Here is a 21,580-nt window from a genome sequence, read left to right on the forward strand (position 1 = left end):
ATGTAATAACATGATATTATGACATACGTCAAAATAAATTCATTACTACTCATTTGCCATATGGTAAACATTTTTGTGGTAATATTAATCAGATAAGCTAAATATATATTCATCTTCCTAGCTTATATAGAATTACAAAACTATTAAAAATGAAGCTGGTACTTCCTCAATACTCTCGTTATAATTGACGAATTTCCTTGAAGTACGACAGCTTCAGACGCATGAATTTAATTCGTATTTTTTTTTTAGAATTTAATTTCGGAATTCGATTCTCAAAGATCTATACTATATAGATTTAATCATCTTTATCTTTCACAAGATTAAGTGTAAATTCCATACAGCTGACCGACACTGAGTCACCGTGAGCGTCGCGTAAAAGAGACGTAATAATCTACGGTGCTCCAAAAAGGCCGAACAAACGAGAGGAAAGAATGCGAACGAATGGCCGCGGATGCCGAGGTGCCGAGTCACATGCACGCACGTAAAACCGACACGTGCACCCTCCCGTATCCACCGGACGTTCCACGCTCCGGTGATCTTGACACGCGGGTATGTCGCAACCTCTCGTCGTTCTTTGTGGAACCACGATTCAATCGTAGATACGGGCGAACGATTCAAGTCAAAGAAAGTTCAAGTCAGAGAGTCAAAGAAAGAATTTGGAAAAAAAGGACGTCCTCTCAATTTCTACGATGCGATAATGTTATTTAAAAAATTTCTAATTTCTAATAAATTATTATTAAAGCCATCTTGGTGCTTTTCCATTGAAAATTAATTCTCTTGTAAATCTTGTAAAATTAATCGCGACAAGAAATAAAGTTTTAGGAAAATTATCGCTCAAGATTTTAAGAAGTGTGTTGCGTATATACATTACCGAAAGTATATACAAAGAATATTCTCTTTACGAAGAATATTTTTATAAAATTAACGTTATTAATTAATTAATGATTTATAGTACATACAAATTTATAAATTCCATTTATAATTTATATATGATACTTGTAATATGTAATTTTGGCTCGTTTGCTGAAGCGGGAAAATTGTGATTCGTAATTTACGTGGAGCACTTTCACCCTAGGAAAAGTTCCTACGGATGTGTAAACAATAATGATTTACATGCCAATGATGATCTAGAGCGATGAGTGGTATTTCTGCGCATCGTTATTTTACAACCGGTAATTCATTCCGACCTGATGCACCGTGTGATGCACGGCTCTGATTGGATACACGATGCAATCAGTCACGTATCGTTGGCGGCGTCTAAGAACGAACGATCGTGTGATTCTGTCACACTTGGGCCGCCATAAATATCGATTTTATCCGATAAGCACCGTCAACGGAAGATACTTTCCGCTCATATTGCGCCATCATTGCCATCAGCATGTGTGTATGACAAAATGTGGAGAGCGTTGCAATCAATTGGATATGCGCGACAGTTTTTAGAAAACTTTTTTAGAAAATTACTGAAAATGATGAATTTATTGTGTGTAACGTGTCTACGCAAATTGATGACGAAATAGTAGCTTGATTAATTTTATTAGATTTTAAGATGTTAATATGGTTAAACATATAGTAATAATTTATTACTTCAATTTCATCAACCAAGAAGAGCTTGGTTTACAAATCTTTCCTTGAACACTCAATTATCTATAACTTATATATATTAACTCTAATATACCTATTCTTATATTCATACACTTATTTTAATTATACAATACACTTTTTATATATCTATATATTTATCTTATTGTCAGAAAATCTGTAATCTATAATTTATATATTATATATTATATATTATTAATTTATTATTATATATCTATAATTTATATATTATATATGATATAGAAATGGAAGAATGTAGATTATATGATATAATATATATTACATATTATATCATATAATCTACATTCTTCCATTTCTATATCATACTTATTATTATATATCCTTTTCGTTATCTATCCTTTTCTTTTTTCTATCTAATTATACTTAATCTCTTTTCTCTTTCCCTCCAACTCCCTCAAAACGTTACCTTTTACCTAATACATCATTCCATATCCTTTTCCATTATTCCTCACTGTCATTTCCTATAAACCATTCTTTAATAATTTGACATGATTCCATATTATGTTTTAATTTGTCCTGTATCATAAAATACACAAATAATCTATTCTCTTCGTCTATCCAATATTTAATCATCTCTTCCATGTTTCCGCACTTTAATTTAATTAACACCTTCCATCGTCAATCTATCCAAATTTTTCTTAAATAATTTGAATTATTCTCTGCCTTTGAATTATCCTTAATTATATAAAAACCTAGTTATAATGCTGAGCTGAAGATTAAAAATGATCAACTTATGATCTATATTTCGCTTATCGTTTAGTTTTCTAAAAATACGACTAGCTTATGACTTTTATCTTGTATACATAGAAAAATACATACTGTATTTAGTAAGTAAATATTATTTGTTTCAAGCATTTCAAAGTTCATATATCTATCAAATCTATCATAAGTTCATCATAAACGTCAAATTTACTCAAAATATTTTCTGAAGCCTAACAAGTGTAATACTTAAATAAAGAAACTAAAATAAACTATTAAATTAAACTAAAAAATCGATTTGCTTATTATCAAATATTTAAATTAATCAAATTCTTTAATAAAATTTTTATAATATTCTTTAGAAAAAAATAAATTCTTTTTTTAACTATATGATAATGAATTTTTCTACAATTCGTAATAAATATATTTTAAAACTATTATCAAGAAAATATTCTTCTTTGTTAAAGATAACCGTTACTTAAAAAAAGATAAATAAGATAAAAAAAGATAAATAATAAGTTTTTCTTAGTAGTAGAATATTTTTCTTTGTATAATAATATGATATTCCCATGTCATTTATTGTGACGTTTTCGTGAAGAGAAATTTCAAAGCTAAAGCATTTTGACTTCAAAGCGCATTCTGTCTTCTTTCCTTCTGGTCTTCACATTCTTTATCTGGTCAGTATAACGGAGTACTGAATCGTTAAGAGTCTCTCGGATGTGAACGAATCAAATTTTTTTCAACGAGACAACGGTTTATCTTCGCAAAAGCTAGCTTTGAGAAAAATGAAGTTCATTTTAACATCGCCAGCATTTTAGATAACTTGTCTAGAGATAGGATCCAGTTTCTGAATCTTATCTCCTTATCGCGCATCTGGTGAAATGTTAACGTCTAACGTTAACACTGAGCTCCATGAGAACACACAATTCATAAAACACGCGTATAAGAAGACCGTTGGACACCTAAACGCAAAAATAAATTCCACGTTGTACGTCCCTCGTTTAATCGCCGTTATTTATTTCAAGCTTGTCAGAATAAACTCGCTCTCCGTGGCGAAATAAAAGACAGCAAGCCAAGAATTTCTGAAACGGTGCACGCAACGTAAAATAAATTATGCAACTCCTTTTGTTAAGATTTCGCTAAATACGAAGAGCAAGATGGGTGGAGGTGTTAATGCGAGGAACGGTAAAGTCCAAACGAGACTCGTTTGCGGACGACTAATTACTGCAGAGGTATGCTCTTCAACTATTAACAGGTGCAGTTGCCGCAAGCACGTGCAGAGCTGTTCGATATATCTGCAATCTAAGCCTTATCATGGATTTTAAACTCTGCACGCATCCAAGCAATGCTGCATTGCAGACTAACGTTTTACGATCGATGAATAACAAAGCCTTCTCTACGATACAACTTGTTTGTAACAATAAGATTTAATTATCGTAAGAATTAAATTTGCAATAACAACTAATAATTTTAGTATAAATAAATTAAATTATTCACTTAATATATCATTATCGTATATAATAATAATGTTATAAAAATTACGATATTTCGAAAATTAAAGTCTTTTTTTAAAGAGTGGGTAAGTAGCGAGTTTCAAAATAATTAATTAATTGCGTTTTACGTTCACTTTCGTATATTCGTTTGTTTTAATACACCTGGAAAACTGGACATTAACTTGTACGATGTAATCGATTCAGATTCTTTTAAGTGAACGAAAAGTAGTGTTACTTAACGCTTTAAAACTCGCTCGTTCTAGATTTCTAGATTCTGCTTTGAGCCAACATAGAAAGTTCGAGCATCGTCGAGGATGCAAATCACAGGCTAATTAGGAGTAGACTTTCGTGGAATTTTAACGAAAGAGCAATTTTAACGGATGCAACTCCGTGAAAAATGATGTACAATTGCTTTCAAAACGAGATTCACAAATTCAAAGAAATTTCAAATGATTTTATTTATTTCTTAAATGATCGTTTTATTTATTTCTTAAATGATCTTTAACTGGTACTTTAACTATTTCTCTATTTCTTTGCGAAGAATCGCGTGTGAAATATATTAATCTATTTACATTAAATTCTTCATTTATAAATTATAATCAAGATATTCTTGCAGCAAGTTTAGTCTTTTACCTCATTCATATTGAACACACGAAATATTACAAGATGAAAGTAAGGATTATAATTTTCAATTATATTCCGCCGAAATTACGCTTTATATTAGAATAGTATACAAAATTTCTTTGCGAAATGCTTTTCAAACAGAACTATAAATATTTTACACGATCAAAAGCATCGGAAATAAAATGTATGCTACGCAGAAATTATATAAAATGGACTGTAGATATAACTGTGATGGCAATCATCGCATGATTCGTCGTGTGCATATGTCCACACACACACACACACACACACACACACACACACACACACACACACACACACACACACGCACGCACGCACGCACGGCATACACGCATAGCATGTACAATGTGTGCAAGCCAAGACCGCTGAAGAAACCCCTATTTTAAGCGAGGCAGCTGTCACCGAGGGTAAAACGGGGTAGCACGTTTACAGAGGGGCGTGGACGCGGGTCGTGAACGAAAGGCTTTGGACGTCTGGCAAAATGAAGAAATTTCTATATCGCGTACGCGACCCAGAATCCACCGTCGGTCCATTCATCTTTTAAGCGTCCGGTACAATTCGAGTTCGCTGTATGCCAACGTCGCGAAGGACGTGATAAGTGATAGTCTTGCAAGAGGAACCGAAAACTGGTGCATTTCGGGAAAATAAAATTTTATTATAGAGATAGACAGACGAAAAATACAAGTGCTCAAATAATTCAAAATAATTTAAACATTCGAGAGTGTAAAATATACCCGTCAATTAATTTACTATCACGGAAAAAGAAATAGAATAAATATGAATAGAAAATAACATATCATTTATAATTACGAGAAATAATGGAAATAAATACTTTGTGTTTTCTGTATTTTTACAAAATTCTTCTCTCTCATATTTTTATTACAATTATATTAATATTATTGTTTATTATTATTTCAAGTTTATTATGTAATTTTTGCAAGGAGCTTCTCGCAAAGTGACGATGAAAAAAAAGGGCATTCGGAAACCAACTCCCCCCCCTCCCCCCCCGCATTATGCGGGGACAATCAATTTTATTGTAGGTGCGCTTTCCTCGGATTCTAAACCCGGGAGATACCCGGTGGCCGATAATACCGATCGGTAGGGGTGAGACACCGCAAAACGTTGCGCATTGCGTCTTACTGCACGCAGCTAGCTATATTGCAGTCGTTGGGGTGCATGACTCCCTCCTCACTGCAGTCTGCAGGTGGAGGGAGTTCAAGCTCGAACTCTCCGAACGTTTTGCGGATCTTTTCCAATGTGTTGGAGATTCTTAAAAACTCCTTCGGCACTTTTGTCGGCAGCTTAGAACAAAAATTGACAATAACTTGTTATTTCAATTGGACCTCGTTTGAATCACAATGCAATTAAACACAAGTAAACGTGGAAATGTCTTTTATCTGTTAAGATAAACAGATAAAAGATACAAAGACAAATAGCTTAAGAAACAAAAAATTATCTCTCGCTAATCAACTATCTGTTATTTTAAAATATTAAATATTATATATTTATTATATATTTAAAATATTATATATTATCTATGGAGTTGTTGAGATAACATTGAATTTTCGGTTTTTTTTTTAACAGAGACAGAAAGTACTTTTTTTAACAGAAACAACTGCACTGAGAAAAAAAATGCTGTTAAATCAATAGCATTAGTTTAATTGGACATAATTTTGTTAATTCAATGACATTATTAATGAAACGAAGATCTTGATTATTAAAACAAGAATTGTACTGTTTCATTAATAATTCCTTTCATTAAATTAACAAAATTATTTCCAATTAGACTAATGCTATTGATTCAACAGCATTTTTTTCTCAGTATAGATCTGGTAATTTCTGATAACTGAACAGTGTACCATTATTTCAAGATTTATTTTACACTTTTACGTGATTTATTGGACAGATATCTTATTTTCTGGTATTTTTTATAAGTTTTTAAAAATACGAAAATATCATGTTTTTAAGGAAAAGGTACAGGACAAAGCTATACGACGCAAGAAACTTTTTACATGTCATTTCTCGCCTCTGACGTCATAATTCAATGTGGCTGCAGAGAGACAACCGAGCCTTAACAGATAAAAGATATTTCTACGATATTTTACTTGTGCTTTATTTTCCTACACAATTGATAAAAACTCTGAATCATAAGAGTTCACATTTCTTCTATTTCAAAACACCCACATGTTCGTTGTTTATCTGTCGCTGCTTAACGCGCTCGAATGCGGTTGCGGAGCAACTAGCATGCATACGAAAAGTGAAGGTGGCGACTTACATATTACACAGGGATATTTGGCTGTTCGCCAATAAGCTGAGAAACGAAAAACGAGCGAGTTTCACGGTCGAGATTGGAAATTCAGAATGTATCGCGGCTTAGAGTACATCTAAGAAAATGAAAGAGAGAAAAAGAGGAGGGAAGGGGGAAGGCAACTTCACGCGAATTTTTCCGTTATACATTCCCATGCATATGGTATGAGAGATGAGAATGAAAAACGATATTTCTTTTCGGGGCGACTTTTCAAGGAATAAAAGTTAAGCTCTTATCGCGATGCCATCGTTCGTCATGCGATATTTACGCGAAATTTTCATCGCTACCATTGTTCGCTACCGTGGTAGGGAAATCGGGACAACCGTAGCCTTCGATTGTGTGTGTGTGTGTGTGTGTGTGTGTGTGTGTGTGTGTGTGTGTGTGTGTGTGTGTGTGTGTGTGTGTGTGTGTGTGCAGCGCGGTTCCTGCGCCGTATCGCGTGGAAACGCCTAAGGTTTCGCGAGAAGAATCGCACGATCCTTCGTTGAGATCCGCGCGCGCGGAAGGACGTGAAAGTGACTTTGACCGATGCGTTGCCTCGTGCTACATCTGCACACTGCGATGTAGTAATTTCAGTAAAACTGAAAAACGGAAAAAATACCCATATCGCGTTCACGTCAAGACGTTTATCTAGCCCGAGGATAGCGCGATAAACACCTTCCGGAAGTCGTGCTCAAAAAAATGCATCGCGCGTCGATTCGCCTATTTCTTTTCTCTTCGTTCTCTTTTACTTTATTACTTTAGACTAAAAATATTCTTTATAACATTTCTATTTGAATAGTCCGATAAATCTATTGTAAAATTTATTTCAATCAAGCGTTCCTCTATTAAAAAAAAGTGTTTTAATATTTTATTACGAAATAAAGGATATATTCTTTTTGTGGAATAAATCAATGATTAAAGTTTGAATATTTCAATTTACGAGAATTTAAAAAAAAAATCACTTTTACCACTCTATATTAAGAAATATGTAGTTGATGAGTATTATTTTTTCCTCAGAAATTATCAGACAGCCGGGATGTAAAAACCAACACTTAGATACAACGGTTCAACAGATTGATTGATCGTTAACGGCGATGTCCGAGTTGGTGAGTCAAAGTCTACAAGAGAAAAGAGTGCTTTTTTCCAGAGGTTTGTCTAGAAATAACCACCCGCCGGCGATAGAGTGTACTTACTAGAGTGTAACCAAGAGTGCAAGTCGAGGCACATATGGTACCGGGGAAAAGCTTGGGCGTGCAAGCTTGCACGAAATCGCTGTCACGTGTTGTTATCCGGGGTCGACGCACGTCCGGGGCTCGTAAAAAGGCGAGAATTATGCTAGTTTGAGCATACTACGTTCCATTAAGCGTAAACAACCCGCGTCTGGAACGCGGTCGACTTTAACGAGCTGTCCAAGGGATCTTCCCTAATCCGTGAACTTTTTAATCACGAGGAAACCACGTATATCGATCGTCAAATCGATATCATCCGCTATAATGCCCGCTCTTCTAATTCTGGATTTGTTACTTTTTCTTTTTAATATTTATTGGTGATAAGATAGAAATGGATTTAACATGTCGTTCTTACAAAAAAGTTTCTGTCATATGTGTGGAGAAGATATCGCAGAATCGTAAATGTCGCATATATTTTTCAATAATTTTAAGGATAACAAAATATAATGTTAATAAAAAAATTCAATTTTTTCGTGTTGTCTGTCAAGTTATTGCCATCGTGACGTAATTTCAAAATGAGCAAAATAAAAAAGATGTCTTTTTTTCTTTTCTACTTATCGATATTTATTCCTTAATAAATATTAATATCTATCTCTTAATATTGAATTAAAATAAAAAAATTCACATTTTTAAGGAGGCACATTAAAAAAATAAATAAATGCACACTATTTCTTTATTTACTGGTACTCTTCCCTTTCTTACATTCTTGCATCCACGCATCGCCTCTGCTAGTAATTAATAACTGAAGGTGCAACGTTGCGAGAAATTGCAAGTCGCTTGTATGCGAAGTATCGCCAGACGAGCTGTCCTGTTATCGCAACGGTGCTGGCTGAGCGTTTAAAAACCGCATGTTTAACGAGGCATAACTCCGAATTAGCACACAACCACATGCAGATTCTCACCGGAGATACGTTCCCATAGGCGGCCTCCCATTTGTCTATTTTCCTATCGTGCAATCCCGTGTTGTCCCGCAAATCCTTCCTTAATTACGAGTGATTAGGAATTCTTCATACCTCCCTCTCTCTTCCCCATATTCATTTATTCTCAATTATCTCTTTCTCTTTCAGCATTTTAGTTGTTTGCATTTATCATCGTTTATCATTTCATTTTGTTATCGGCTTGGCTATTTCGAATGTACCTTTCTGTGTTTTTTCTATCTTGTATCCTATCATACTTTGATAACGTGATGACTGTAACAATTTTTTATATTTAATATTTTATATTTTTTAATATTTAAATATAATTGTAAAATCTCATATGTTTCGCTTATTTTTAAATTTTCGAAAATGCCTTTCCCGAGGTCAGCGTATAAAAAAAGAAAAACTGTTGCGAGAATCCCCCCCCCCCCCGTGAATAGAGGGAAAGTTTAAGGAACCCCGCGCAAGAGCGCAAGTTCTTCCACGTGTTAGTCACGCGCCTCTCAGCTCACGAGCTTTAAATTTGCGCTGCAAAGTGCATTGGCGATGCGCCGCACCGTAAAGTTTTCGGTTCCATCCTCCAGCGTGAATGCAGCCCTCCCCCCTTCTCCCGCACGATTTTGTTATGCACGCGCGAATGCACCGGCAAGAGGACGCTCGTGTTCTGAAGTTCAGTGAACAATCTGGGATAAAACGAATGGGGCAGCTGTCAGGCCATGTGCGGCATGGTGCACGTAAATGTAAGCTGGGGATCGAGGAACCTGTGCCTCCCTTGCTGCAACACGGATGCAAGGATGCTCTCTAAAGGGAGGTCCTTTAACACGCCCGATTACACGCGCGACGCGCAAGTAACATCCTCTGTCCTCCTGTTGTTGCGAAAAAGAAAAAAATTGCTTTAATCGCTCTCCCGGAACATAAAAATCGCGTTTACTAAAAAAAAAAAAAATATGAAGGACTCCTCATCTCAAACGTTTAGCCACTGATAAGATATTATTAAGGCCGACGATTTTATGGGAATTCGTAAAGTGACCAGGCATGACTGTTAAAATTTTGAACAATTAGCTCGTAATGTAATATTAGTTTATTATTATTATTATTATTTCTTAAACTGTATATATACAAAACCGCGAAAAAGTTTGGCTTTTACTTTACAATTCTTAAATAAATTAATCTTTTTTTACTAACACAGTTATTTTATTGAAAATATTGATACGTAAATACATATGTATATGTATATATACTATTAGATAAGATTTATGATGAATAGAAGAAATGTTATTCATGATATTAACAAGTAAATCAACCTTTTTCTTCGCAATAAATTCCCCTTTTTTCGCGCTTTAGCTATTTGATAAAATTTTGGCACTCTGTTGATTAATTTTTAAATAGAATTTCTATTTTAGTATTGTATTAAATCTTTTGTAAAATTTTTTAAAGATTTTTTTTTTTAAGTAAAACATTTTTTAGGTACAGTTCTATTCAGGATTTATATATATTGATATCATTTTAATTGGACGTAAATAGTATAGTTTTCATACATGAATATTGATATTTTCAATAAAATAATTATCAATTTAATAAAAACATAATTTTACTTAAAGATTGCTGCAAATTTTTGAGCAATGGTATACATTTAATTTTTGAGCAGTATATTCGCTCATATTTAATTTTATTTAAAACTGCTTTTATCGTTAACGTCTGTACTTGATTGTTCATAAAGATGATAATTGTAGAAAAAAAATTATAATTTTGCGATATATATATGATGTTATGCAATATAGCAATATATGCAAACTTTTATTTATGAAACATTTGTATCCTAAATATATAACCATAAATTTAACAGTTCATTATTAAAATATTATATTAACAATCAAATAAATTTATATCAATAGTTGAAAACATTGATATTGCTCCCTGTATCCCAGGTTCGTTTGACGGTAACGAAAATTTGTCTGAGATCGTCGGTTTTTAATAACATCTCCTCGATAATCGATCAACAACAGCGTAAGACCTCTATTTGTTTGTCGAGTCAACGACAGATGTAAACGGTTAAGCTAAGCTACACCGAGCCGGATTGGACTGAGAAGCAGTGGTTGTGGAGCGCGATGCACCCTTGAAAAACGATCCGTGACCCGGCTCCGTGACTTTATTTCTGGCCGCGCGTCTTGCACGCGTGCAGCCGGACGCGGTCACGCGGCGACCGTAAGTGACGGCATGTTACGCCGGGGGCTCTCCGCACGGCCTATTTTACGGCCTTGAAGAAATCCCGCTTCATCTCGTCATCGTGACTGGACTACGTTGCGTGAATGCATCGCGAGGAGAAACAAAAGCGCGCCTCTACGAGGTGCGAGGGACATCACGCTGCGCATCTCTTTTCTCACCTCGCGCTGCAGAATAATAGTCCAAGGCTAGCGTTTTTCTTCATTAAGGTTGCGACATCAAGAATTCTTCTTAAAAAATTCGATGAAGTAGTCACGATGAAAGAAATTGAATAATTGGAAAGTTGATATGATAAATGAGGAAAAAGTGAGAAACCATTAATTTCTAATCGTTATCTCAATCTGTTGTTTATTCCATTATTGTTAAAGTATATAATAAGTAAGGGAAAAAAAAAAAAAAAAAAAAAAAAAAAAAAAAAAAAAAAAACAAGAGGAGATTCATAATTACAGAAAAAAATCTCGGATTGGGTCAAGTTACATCCTGTGAGGAGCGTGCAGCAGTTTCTCACACAGTCCTTTCCTTCGCGTGACGTCCTTCGTCTTCTGCCCTTCTCCCTGCGGGTCTCGCCGCGAAGAAAACTCGTCCTATGAAAGGACGTACAAATCGTCCGAAGAGACGCCAGCGAGGCCGACAATCGCGCCAACGATTTAGTGTATCCACGCTAATTTCTCTCGCACGAAACAGGAAACCGCAGTCAAGATAAGAGACAACAGACAGGTCAAGAAGGTAGAACCGAGAGGAAATCGAGAGGAGAAAGAAGTCGTGTGAATCTTATGGTTACGTACTCGACATGCTACTCAAATATTATTTACGAAATTTACGATCTCTTTTGCCTCGCTATCCATCCCCGAGGGATTTTCCATTTATTATATACAATCTCTTCTAAATACCATTTATTTACTTTATCCGTTCGGTTAAGAACAAAATGGAAAGGAAAGAAAACCTCGAGAACCCGCAGTTAATGAAGCGTTACGCTTACGTAAATTACGGAAACATGAAGAGGCTGTTAATATAGTCACGTGACGGAGGCAATTCGTTGCGCGTCGCGCGCTTGTGAGTGAGCGTGATGCATCGATGATCAATCCTAAGGAACGCGGAGCGTCTCGGAATAGAGAGGATTACGAATTATATTACGCGTCTCCTGTTGTCTCCTTTCGCGCTCATTCGTGCTCAGGTGAGCGAGAATTTCCGATAGAGACCTTGGATGAACGTTGCGCAAGCTGCAACCGACTCGAGACGGCGGCGTGTGCAACGTGCGCGTCGCTCCGTTCACCGATATTTTCACTTTTCATTCCGTCGACGATGCGTGGTCAATGGCGGAACAAAGGAACGAGTGCGGAAGGAATATTAGCGCGAAGGCGAGCAAAAGGAAACGGGGAGGAGAAGAGAAAACGTACGTGGAGGATGAAGCGCGAGCGAGGCGCGAGAAGGACATTGGAGAACGAGAGTTGGAAAACGGATGCACTTGCTTCGACACATGCGGCCTGGCTCACGCTGGGAAATGTCGCGGGCAAATAATAGCGAAGAGGTACGAAGAGGTAATTCGCTTCCCGTGGGCGTGACAGAAACAGAAAGCCGCGTTTCGCAATTTTTCCACCGCGCGCACCCGGCGAAGATATTACGTTCATCGAGAAAGTGTTTACGCCGTGACGTTGCGCTTCCACACACGAGATATCTAGCGTATTACATCGGTCTCTTTCTCGCAAATTCATTATATCTTATTTATTATTTTAATTGTATTTGTATCTTAATTCTAATCCTAATATTGTTTTTAACTATTCAAGTACAAGAAATGGAATTAAAATTACATTTAAGCGTTTTAAGGATATAATATAAGCCTTTCCCAAAGGGCAATTACGAGAAGAAGCGGAAAAGAAGCCAATCTTCACTTTTGCACGGTAATTTACCGGGAACGTGATTGCCACGCTCGGCACGATATCGGAATGAGCTGCGGAAATCTAACATTGGCGAGCTACCAAAAAACAATTTGCTTGTAAAGGAGCGAATTCCGAAGGATTCGCTGTTCCTTGCAGATGGGGAAGATCCGAGGAATGCGGGCTTTAACAAGGAATGAATATGAAAAATTGCTGCAAATCGAACTAAATCGAACTAAAAAAGTATATGAGATACGATGAACATGGCACTTCTTTACCGTACCGCGGTAGAAATGCCTATTTATGACGCCAAGTACACGTACACGAGAGACCTGAGGGAATAAAACCGAAGTTACACAGAAAGAGGAACGCGAAGAAGGAGGAGGAGGAGGAGGAGGAGAAGGAGGAGAAGGAGGAGAAGAAGAAGAAGAAGAAGAAGAAGAAGAAGAAGAAGAAGAAAAAGAAGAAGAAGAAGAAGAAGAAGAAGTCATGGAAGACGAGAAAGCCTTGCCGAGGGAAGGGAGGGAGCGGTCAGTGGCCCCTGTGCACCAGCTACCGAGGCATCCCATGGCAGCTCCTCGCGTCGACGAGTTCCACGGCGAATAATAATGGGAATTACGAAGAGACGCACGACAAAGACTGTTTGAGACCCGCTGTTTTTTTGTCGTTGTCAGGCCTCATGGAGATAAGGCCCGCGACTACGAGTAACGAGGTCGAGACAATAGCGGTCCCGAAGCGGCGCGAGGCCTCGGTTCCCCGACATTCTGGGCGTTCCGCCTTTCCTTCGAAAGGCCGACGTGCGGAGGAGGAGCCCATGGGTCCGATGAAGAATTCGCTATAACGAGCGGGAGACGGTAGGTCAAAAATTCGAAGATCTTCCGGCTTTCGTTCGACCTCATGAAAAAGATTTCACTTTGCTCCTTTTATCCATCTTTTATCCAATTGTCTAATGCTTCTAAGAAAGATTCACAAAAATAAAATGACAATATTATTATTTATAAATTATGCATTTTTTCTTAAAAAAAACCACACTAATATATTTATTTTTTCTGACATTCTGATAAATAAGATTAATGCTTCAATGCATTCAAATTGATAAAAATATCGTGGATAAGAAGAAAAATAAAAGAAATGGACCTCGACATGAAAGAAGGCACGCGATATCAAACGTGAGAATTCCGCGTGAAGGACAGGAAGAGATAATGAAGATGACGCGGTCATGGATAGACAAAAGCAAAAGGTAGCCGGCACATCCGGTCGCTCGGAACGACGGCTTAGGGTCCGAGAGGATAACGGCCTAAGGCCATCGGTAAAGGCCGCGAACAACGATCTTCGTCGTTTGTCGAGTTTTTGTTGACGCAATTCGCAGAAGTCGCTGCATCGTACTGTACCATCAGCAATGCTGCATTGTATCGCAATAAAAATATTGCACAAGATCGCTTTCCTACAAGTAGAAAATTATTTGCTCAATTCTTTTTACAAAAATATTAAATTCCATTAAAAATATAGCATTAAAAAGCTAATGACAATAACAACATTCTTCATAAGTAGATATTATTTCAATGGAGTGTGGAGGAGTAGTATGGAGTTTTTTAATCTGAGATTTTAGTTGCAAAGATAAATATATATATATATATATTTATTTATTTTATTTCTTGGCCCAGTAAATTGGACTTTCTTGCTTTTTTAACTCTCTCACGCATGTAAAAATATATAATATTAAATCTCAAAAAATTGTACGTGACATGCATAAAATGAAAAATCCCTTCCATATTTTTGATTAAGGAAAAATCGATTTGGAATGAGAAAAAATATTCATGAACTGTAAGATCTCTTGCGTTTCCATGACTTCAGTCTCTTCTGAAACTCGTCGTGCTTTTTGAATGACTAATCCAGGAACAGTTTGTTCTCCCTGGGGTCGCTCAATAATACTACCTAACTGAAGAAAGGCATTCGCGTTCAATAAAGTAAGTGGAAGGTTATAGAAAATGGTGGGAGCACGAGGAAGGGACTATTATACATGCGAGGGAGCAGAGAGGAACTCGAGGACCAGGTAAAGGCCCTTGTTCTTCATTGTGTCCCGGTAGAGCTGATAGATAGCTTTTCTAGCATATGCATGTCTGTGTAGATATGGTTACCATTACAGTAACCCTTTTCATACAGGTTGAAACAAAGCCCTTTTTACATCCGGTAGATATGTCGTACGACAAACTGACTCTCAGTTTTCACTCACTTCAAGTTCGTTAAATAACAAAAGCGTAATAGTGTAATAATTTATAATATTTCATTTAATTTTTTATTTTTTACTACTTTTATACTATTTTTTGTATTATTTTGTATTATTTTGTACTATTCTATTGTTATTATTATCAAAGATGTTTTCTATCCGCGCTTTTTTAATAGAAAAGAATTAAATCTTGCAAATTTTAATTGTAAAATTTATACACATTTATTGACATCTGTTGTAAATCTGACGATAATGAATCTAATTTTTGTATTACTGTCACGAGTCATCGAATGAAACAGTCTCGCTTTTACGGAATCAGAACTTATCACTCGATATTTATGGAAAAAAATAGGACGCACGTTTGGTAGGAAAGAACGAAGTCCCTTTGCTACGTGGCTCTTATCTTCCTTTATCTGTTGGTCTTTTGGTATCAATGCCCGACATTGTTCAAGGGAAATTTAATCAATGGAGGTCTGTCCTCATTATGGAATTGCGCGTGCCAGAAGCGGAATAAGAAGAGATATTGTCTTTTTTCCTTTTTTTTTTCTTGTATCTCTTCTAAAAAGAAACCGGAACGTCATGAGTCCAACCGAAACCATCTTCTTTAGTTTCGATCGAAACCGAAAACAAACATTTGATTACGTGTCAATTTCAATCAAAATTGAAATCGAAAACCGAAAACCGAAATTTTCATAGAAATTCTAGAAAGAAATATATATAGGCACGCGCACAAAAATATATATTTCTTCTTTATAAACATTATAATTTAATTATTTATTGTAATAATTACACATACATTACTACAATCTGTAATATGACAAATTTATTATCTTACTAATAAAATTTCAAAACATAAAATAAAAATATTTTTTTAAATCTTTGGAAAAATAATAGATTAAACATTTCATATTAATAAATGTTTTGTACTATAGGATTAGGATCAGTAATCTTAAAACTTGAGAGTACAACTTGATCAGTTTTGGCAACGACACCGAAACTCCTTTTCAATTTCGAAACCGAAACCGAAATCTCAATTTGTGAATCGAAACTAGTCTAACTCAAAACCGAAGCCGAAATTTCGGTCGGGCTTTAGTCGTGAATGATTTTTGAAGATTCAGATTTAAGCAGTTTTACTGCTTAAGTTTTTTTGTGTGCTATGGCCCTAAGATTCGATCTAACGATCGAATAGATGATTTGGAAATAGATCCAAGTTTCAGACAAACTATGTTAGTACTATGTTAGTGGTAGAACGGAAACTATTATTCAAATTGCCTGACTGGGTATGCGATTGTTCGAATTATTAATTCTCGAGAAGCTCAAGACAAATTCGAGAACAGTTGAATAAAGATTCTCGAGAAGCTCAAGACAAATTCAAGAACAGTTGAATAAAGATTCGAGAAAAGCGGATATTTTTCACGAAAAAATCAACTTTCGTTTGTTCTTTTTCGTAATCCATCAGCTAATTTATTTTATTATTTTATTTTAATTCAAGTTTGAATTGCTGCTGATGTTAACTTTGCGAAAAAATATTTTATATTCACTCATCTAATTTTTAATGGCATTACTTTTCGCATTAAACGGAATAAAACGTGAAAAATGAATGGGAAGGGTTAATTCGGAATTGTCCCCATGCGGCACGTGCTCATGGCCATTGAGCCCCCCATTACCTCCCCTCTACTCCGCAATCGAGACGAGAGGTCAACGGTTTAACTTCGTTCGCACAATTGGTGCGGATTAACGTCGTAATAAATCTTAATTAGGGTCGCTCCTACGCCGCACACTCGACCGTCCCGGGGGAGATCTCGCAGATTTTCCCTCCGGCTGCTGGTCCATCGAGGACTTCGAACGCCGCGGGAGTGTTTATTGAGAAGTAATCACCATGCGAAACGCGTGCGACGCATTTGCATACGGTTATTTATGCGTTTACGTAAGTCAAATTATGTTTCCATACATAAATCTCAATCTCTTCTATTATAGTAAATATTACATCTGTAAGCTTTATATATTTTTTCATATACATCACAATAAAATTTTCGTTATAAGTATATATACACACACACATATATATAAAATAAAATATTATACAATTAAAATTAAAAATTATTAATTATTATATATAATTTTTTATTTTATACTATTATTTAGCTATTTCGATTATTCAAAATTTTATGTATCGATGATATTTATTCTTTTTTCGAAATGATGGCTGCGTTCAGTAAGAAAAGCAACTATTGTAATAAGATTTTTTAATACAATTGGTTTTTGCCCCTAGTTGCCCTCACTGGATCTAAATGTATAAACCATCATATTGAAGAATCTTACAATAGTTGCAAAGCAGCTTTTCTTGCTGAACGGAACCAATTCAATAGCGCTGGTCATCAAGGCGCCAGTGAGCACCAGGATGCCATTGAAGAGTTAAATACCGGTCACGGATGACCACCATGGCAGTCATTCAAAGAATTAACTGAAGTCTAATTCAAACGATTTTGCAAATTGTGTTGCGGAAATAAATTTAAATACAAAGAAAAAGTGTGAAGTTTGACGTTTCATTTCGCGGAACTCACAAATTTTTTTTTTAAAGAGTTTTGGCTTCCTTTTTAAAAATTTTAAAATTCCTGACAGGCTAAACAAATAGTTCCGCTCATTGAAGCAAAAAAATCAGTTTAGACAAAGTGAGACGTCAGGTTCACGCTGCATCTCACTTTGTCCTAAAACGATGTCTGTCAACGCAAGATTTTGAAAGATTTACTAGATGAGAGTTTATAAAGAGTTCTGCCACATGAAAGTAAACAAAATTTAAATATAAATCAAGATTAATTATCAATATAATAGACAGAGCTGAAACGTAGATCAATAACTCTGAGTTCTGATTTAACAAATTACCTGTCATGTAATTCTTAAATATATTAAAACATTTTCTAAAGAATGCATTAATATAAGCCGAGTGCATGATTTTAATTAAAAAAACTGAAAGATAACAGCCAATTCCTCGGAAGCAGGATCTCAAATATTAAATATATATATGAAATAAATAATTATATCACCAATCACGTGCTATTATTTTTAGCAGATTAACAACGCAATGACTCTACAATAATTTGATAATCAAATATTTTTGATATCGATTAAAAATCTCTTTTATTATTCCCCCACCAGGAATTATATATTGCGAAAAATATCATCTCAGCCAGAGGTCGAATCTGGATCGTCCGCTTTCTTATCCACGCTTGGACGTAATAATTATTTATTTAAAAATCGTGCATCATCGCCAGTGCGAAATTTTTTTAGAAAATGCTTTAATATATTCAGAACTATACGAAAAGTATATTTATTAAATCAGAACTCCGTGATTTCAATCGGCGTCTCATTCCTTTAAATCCAAATACGCTCGGACAATGTTCATTTATTTAAAAATCGTACGTCATCCTCAGTGCCCCGAACTCTTTAGAAAATTTGAGTCAATCAAAATATTTGACTGTTATCTTTCAGTTGTTTACTAATATGTACTCGGCTTACATCACACATTGTTTATTTTCACGTCAGCTTGAAAAAGGCGGTCTTTTTATTATATTTACCTAAATATTACCCTAGTCACCGTGGCTTCATATCTTTCTGCCTAAGTACGTTTAAAATATTCTCGCATGCTGTTGAGGCATAAAAAAAAGATACAAGTCGTTCCGCGTTCTCCAGCAGACACGGAGAGAGCCGCGGCACGAGATTCGCCGAATTCGTGGAGCGCGATGGATCGAGGCGATCAACGGCTTACCGGTGGCGCAGATACCGCCGATGATCCAGACGAGGCAGACACCGGCGAGAAGGCCGCGCGTCCTCGCGGAGGCCACCGCCGGCCGCTGCTCCATCCTCTCGTCTCGCCGTTGCGCGACGTTGACCTCACTCCTTTCGTCCCCTCTTCCTCCTCCTCCCCCTCCTTCTCCCCTTCGTCTTCTTCTTCTTCTCCACTTCGTCGCCCCTGTTCCTCCGCTCGTAGCCGCCGCGCGTAAGAGGCTCCGGAAGAGCGCCGACTTACACCAATCCACGCCGCATCCTCGTCTCACTCACGCTCGCGACTCGCATTCCGCGATGCTCGCCCCTCGCCCCCCCTCCCCCCCTCCCCCCGCCGCAAGCCCGTTCACGATCTCGTTCGAAGGCGGCGCGACGCGTGCACCGCGCTCGGGCGTATTACCTCGCGTCGTCCCCGTTCGTAAGTACTCGTAATCTCTGCGAGATCTGAAGCGGCGGAAAAAAGACGAGACGCGAGAGCGGCCAGAGCCGCGGAAGGTGCGACCTAAGAGAACGCGCCCCACGACGAGACAAAAAAAATCGCCCGTTTGTTTATCGAGTTAAACTTCCTCGCGTTCTTTCTCTTTAAAGATGCGTTAATTCCTCGCGGATCTCGTCTCTCTTTCTCTTTTCCACACTCCTCTCTCTCTCTCTCTCTCTCTCTCTCTTTAACGCTCCACACGCGAGAACTGACTGTCCGCAGCAAAGTCCGCAGGAGAATCCGCAAGAGCGTCGTTCGGGACGACGGGAGAGACCTCGTATCGATCGGGATCGATTCTCCTCCCCGTTCTTCCCTTTCACCTCCGGATCCCCGTGTTCTCCGATTAATCGCGGATTATCCGTTTGGTTTGCACTCTCGCGTCTCGTATTCTCGACGCGATGCACTCAACTCTCGCCGCGCGACTCACGCGCGTAAAACACACACAACCGTGTCCTCGTAGTATCGAAAAGTCGGCGCGACGGCGAACTCCTTCTCTCGCTACGCAAATCTTTCCTCGCTACACAAATTTTTTTTCTCCTCGCCTTGCGGGTGGGAAGGTAACGCGAACGCTCGCGCACGTTCACCTGGTAACACCTGGCAACACCTGGCGAAGGTTTTCATAACATCATCGAAGTGCTCTCGAGAAAATGTTCGCGGGGGATAACAACGAGACGCGTGGGAACCTGAGACTTTCGAGCGTAATTCGTCCGCTTGTTACTCTCTTTTGCGATGACGGACACTTCAACTTCGAGGAACCGCCAAAATTTCGTATGTACGGCCAACGCGCTTGAACCGCGTCGCTCGGTGAACGTTTTCGGACGACAGCGAGAGCGTCAACTTGAAATCGCGTACACGCGCATGCCCGTCACAGGCGCTACTGGCCGGCCAATCGCCGCGAGCGTTCTCTCGTGCGCCTACTTGGCTGCGTTCGACAATACGTCCGAAAGTGACCGACGGCGCGCCGAGTCGCGCTGCAACGACCAATCGGATTACGCCAGGACTAGGGAACTTCAGAGTCCTGTTAATTGATCTAGCGAATTTTGACTAATTCGTTCGTCTTCGAAAAACGACCATGTGCGGCCATGTGCCACTTGTTGAATGCGAAGGAATAAGAAAAAGAAAATAGACAAGAAAATTGCAGTTATGCAATCAAAACCTCTCCGAAATGTGCTTGAGGATATAATTGAGGATTTTACATATATTCAAATTAATTTAACCAATAATTAATTTAAATATTCGTATTACTTTGTTGACGTGAATTGAATTATAAATAATAATTTCATTTCCTTCATTAATTAAAGACGCGTGACAAAAAATTATATTCAAAAGTTCAAAGTTTTGTTGCATTTTATCTATTGTGTTAATCGATGATTAATTATTAAATATTTATATTATTTTTTGTTAATATAAAATTATTAGTGCTGTATTTAATATATAAAAAACAAAGATTAGTGAGATAACAAATTATATAATTAAAAATGTTACTAAAAATTTTGCCGAATTAATTGTCAATTCATTTAACCTTTTGCACAATGCTCTCTGTAAAGAACTTATTTTACCACTTATTTTACCACAGTTTTTGTATGTTTTTACATATTTCGTTGATAGTAATTAATTTGTGTTATGTATTTGATATCATTATCAAATCATTGATATATCGTTTTTAAGATTTATGTAATTATATGAATAATGTAAATATGTTATTATTTAACTAATCATATTTTAATTAAGTATAAGTTATAAGCAATAAATCAATTAAAATTAGCACCTTTTTTACAAGAAATTTATACTGAAGAATGATAATAAATATTTATAGTATATTTATACTAAGAAAATCATTTGAATAAAACAAGATTACAAAATACCAAAAATTTTTTCCATGTTGAGTTCGTCATTTTGTATTTTCAAATTTGACAAATTAGAAATCAAAAGCCTAAAAAATTTTTATGTATAAAATTTTATATATAAATAAAATAGTTAATTTTTTTCAAGTTGGCTGCCATAATGTATCCTATTTTGATTCTTAAATTTTGATAGATTTTGATAAATTTTCTCAGATTTGTAATCAACAATCTCAAAAATCTTTATTCAAAAATCATATA

General features: G+C 36.6%; 1 protein-coding gene and 1 long non-coding RNA gene across 10 annotated transcripts in view; one reads left to right on the forward strand and one right to left on the reverse strand.

Moving 5' to 3' along the window:
* The window catches only part of sdk (sidekick cell adhesion molecule), a 39,798-nt gene extending 19,447 nt beyond the window's left edge, over window positions 1–20,351 (reverse strand). For all 9 annotated transcript variants that reach the window (XR_016140969.1, XR_016140968.1, XM_089083542.1 and 6 more), the window contains exon 1: window positions 18,984–20,351. Coding sequence is in view for 7 of the 9 variants with exons in the window: in XM_089083542.1 (XP_088939668.1) it covers window positions 18,984–19,077 (94 nt within the window). In the remaining 2 variants the exon portion in view is untranslated. The remainder of the gene's footprint in view (window positions 1–18,983) is intronic.
* Window positions 16,993–18,061, forward strand: LOC148934918 (uncharacterized). Its single transcript, XR_016140970.1, has 2 exons — window positions 16,993–17,144; window positions 17,490–18,061. It is a non-coding gene; the product is annotated as an uncharacterized LOC148934918 (long non-coding RNA).
* Window positions 20,352–21,580: the final 1,229 nt, after the last annotated feature.

Source organism: Pogonomyrmex barbatus, unplaced genomic scaffold (genome assembly GCF_055798465.1).
Source record: "Pogonomyrmex barbatus isolate J1 unplaced genomic scaffold, ASM5579846v1 scaffold7, whole genome shotgun sequence".
NCBI lineage: Eukaryota > Metazoa > Arthropoda > Insecta > Hymenoptera > Formicidae > Pogonomyrmex > Pogonomyrmex barbatus.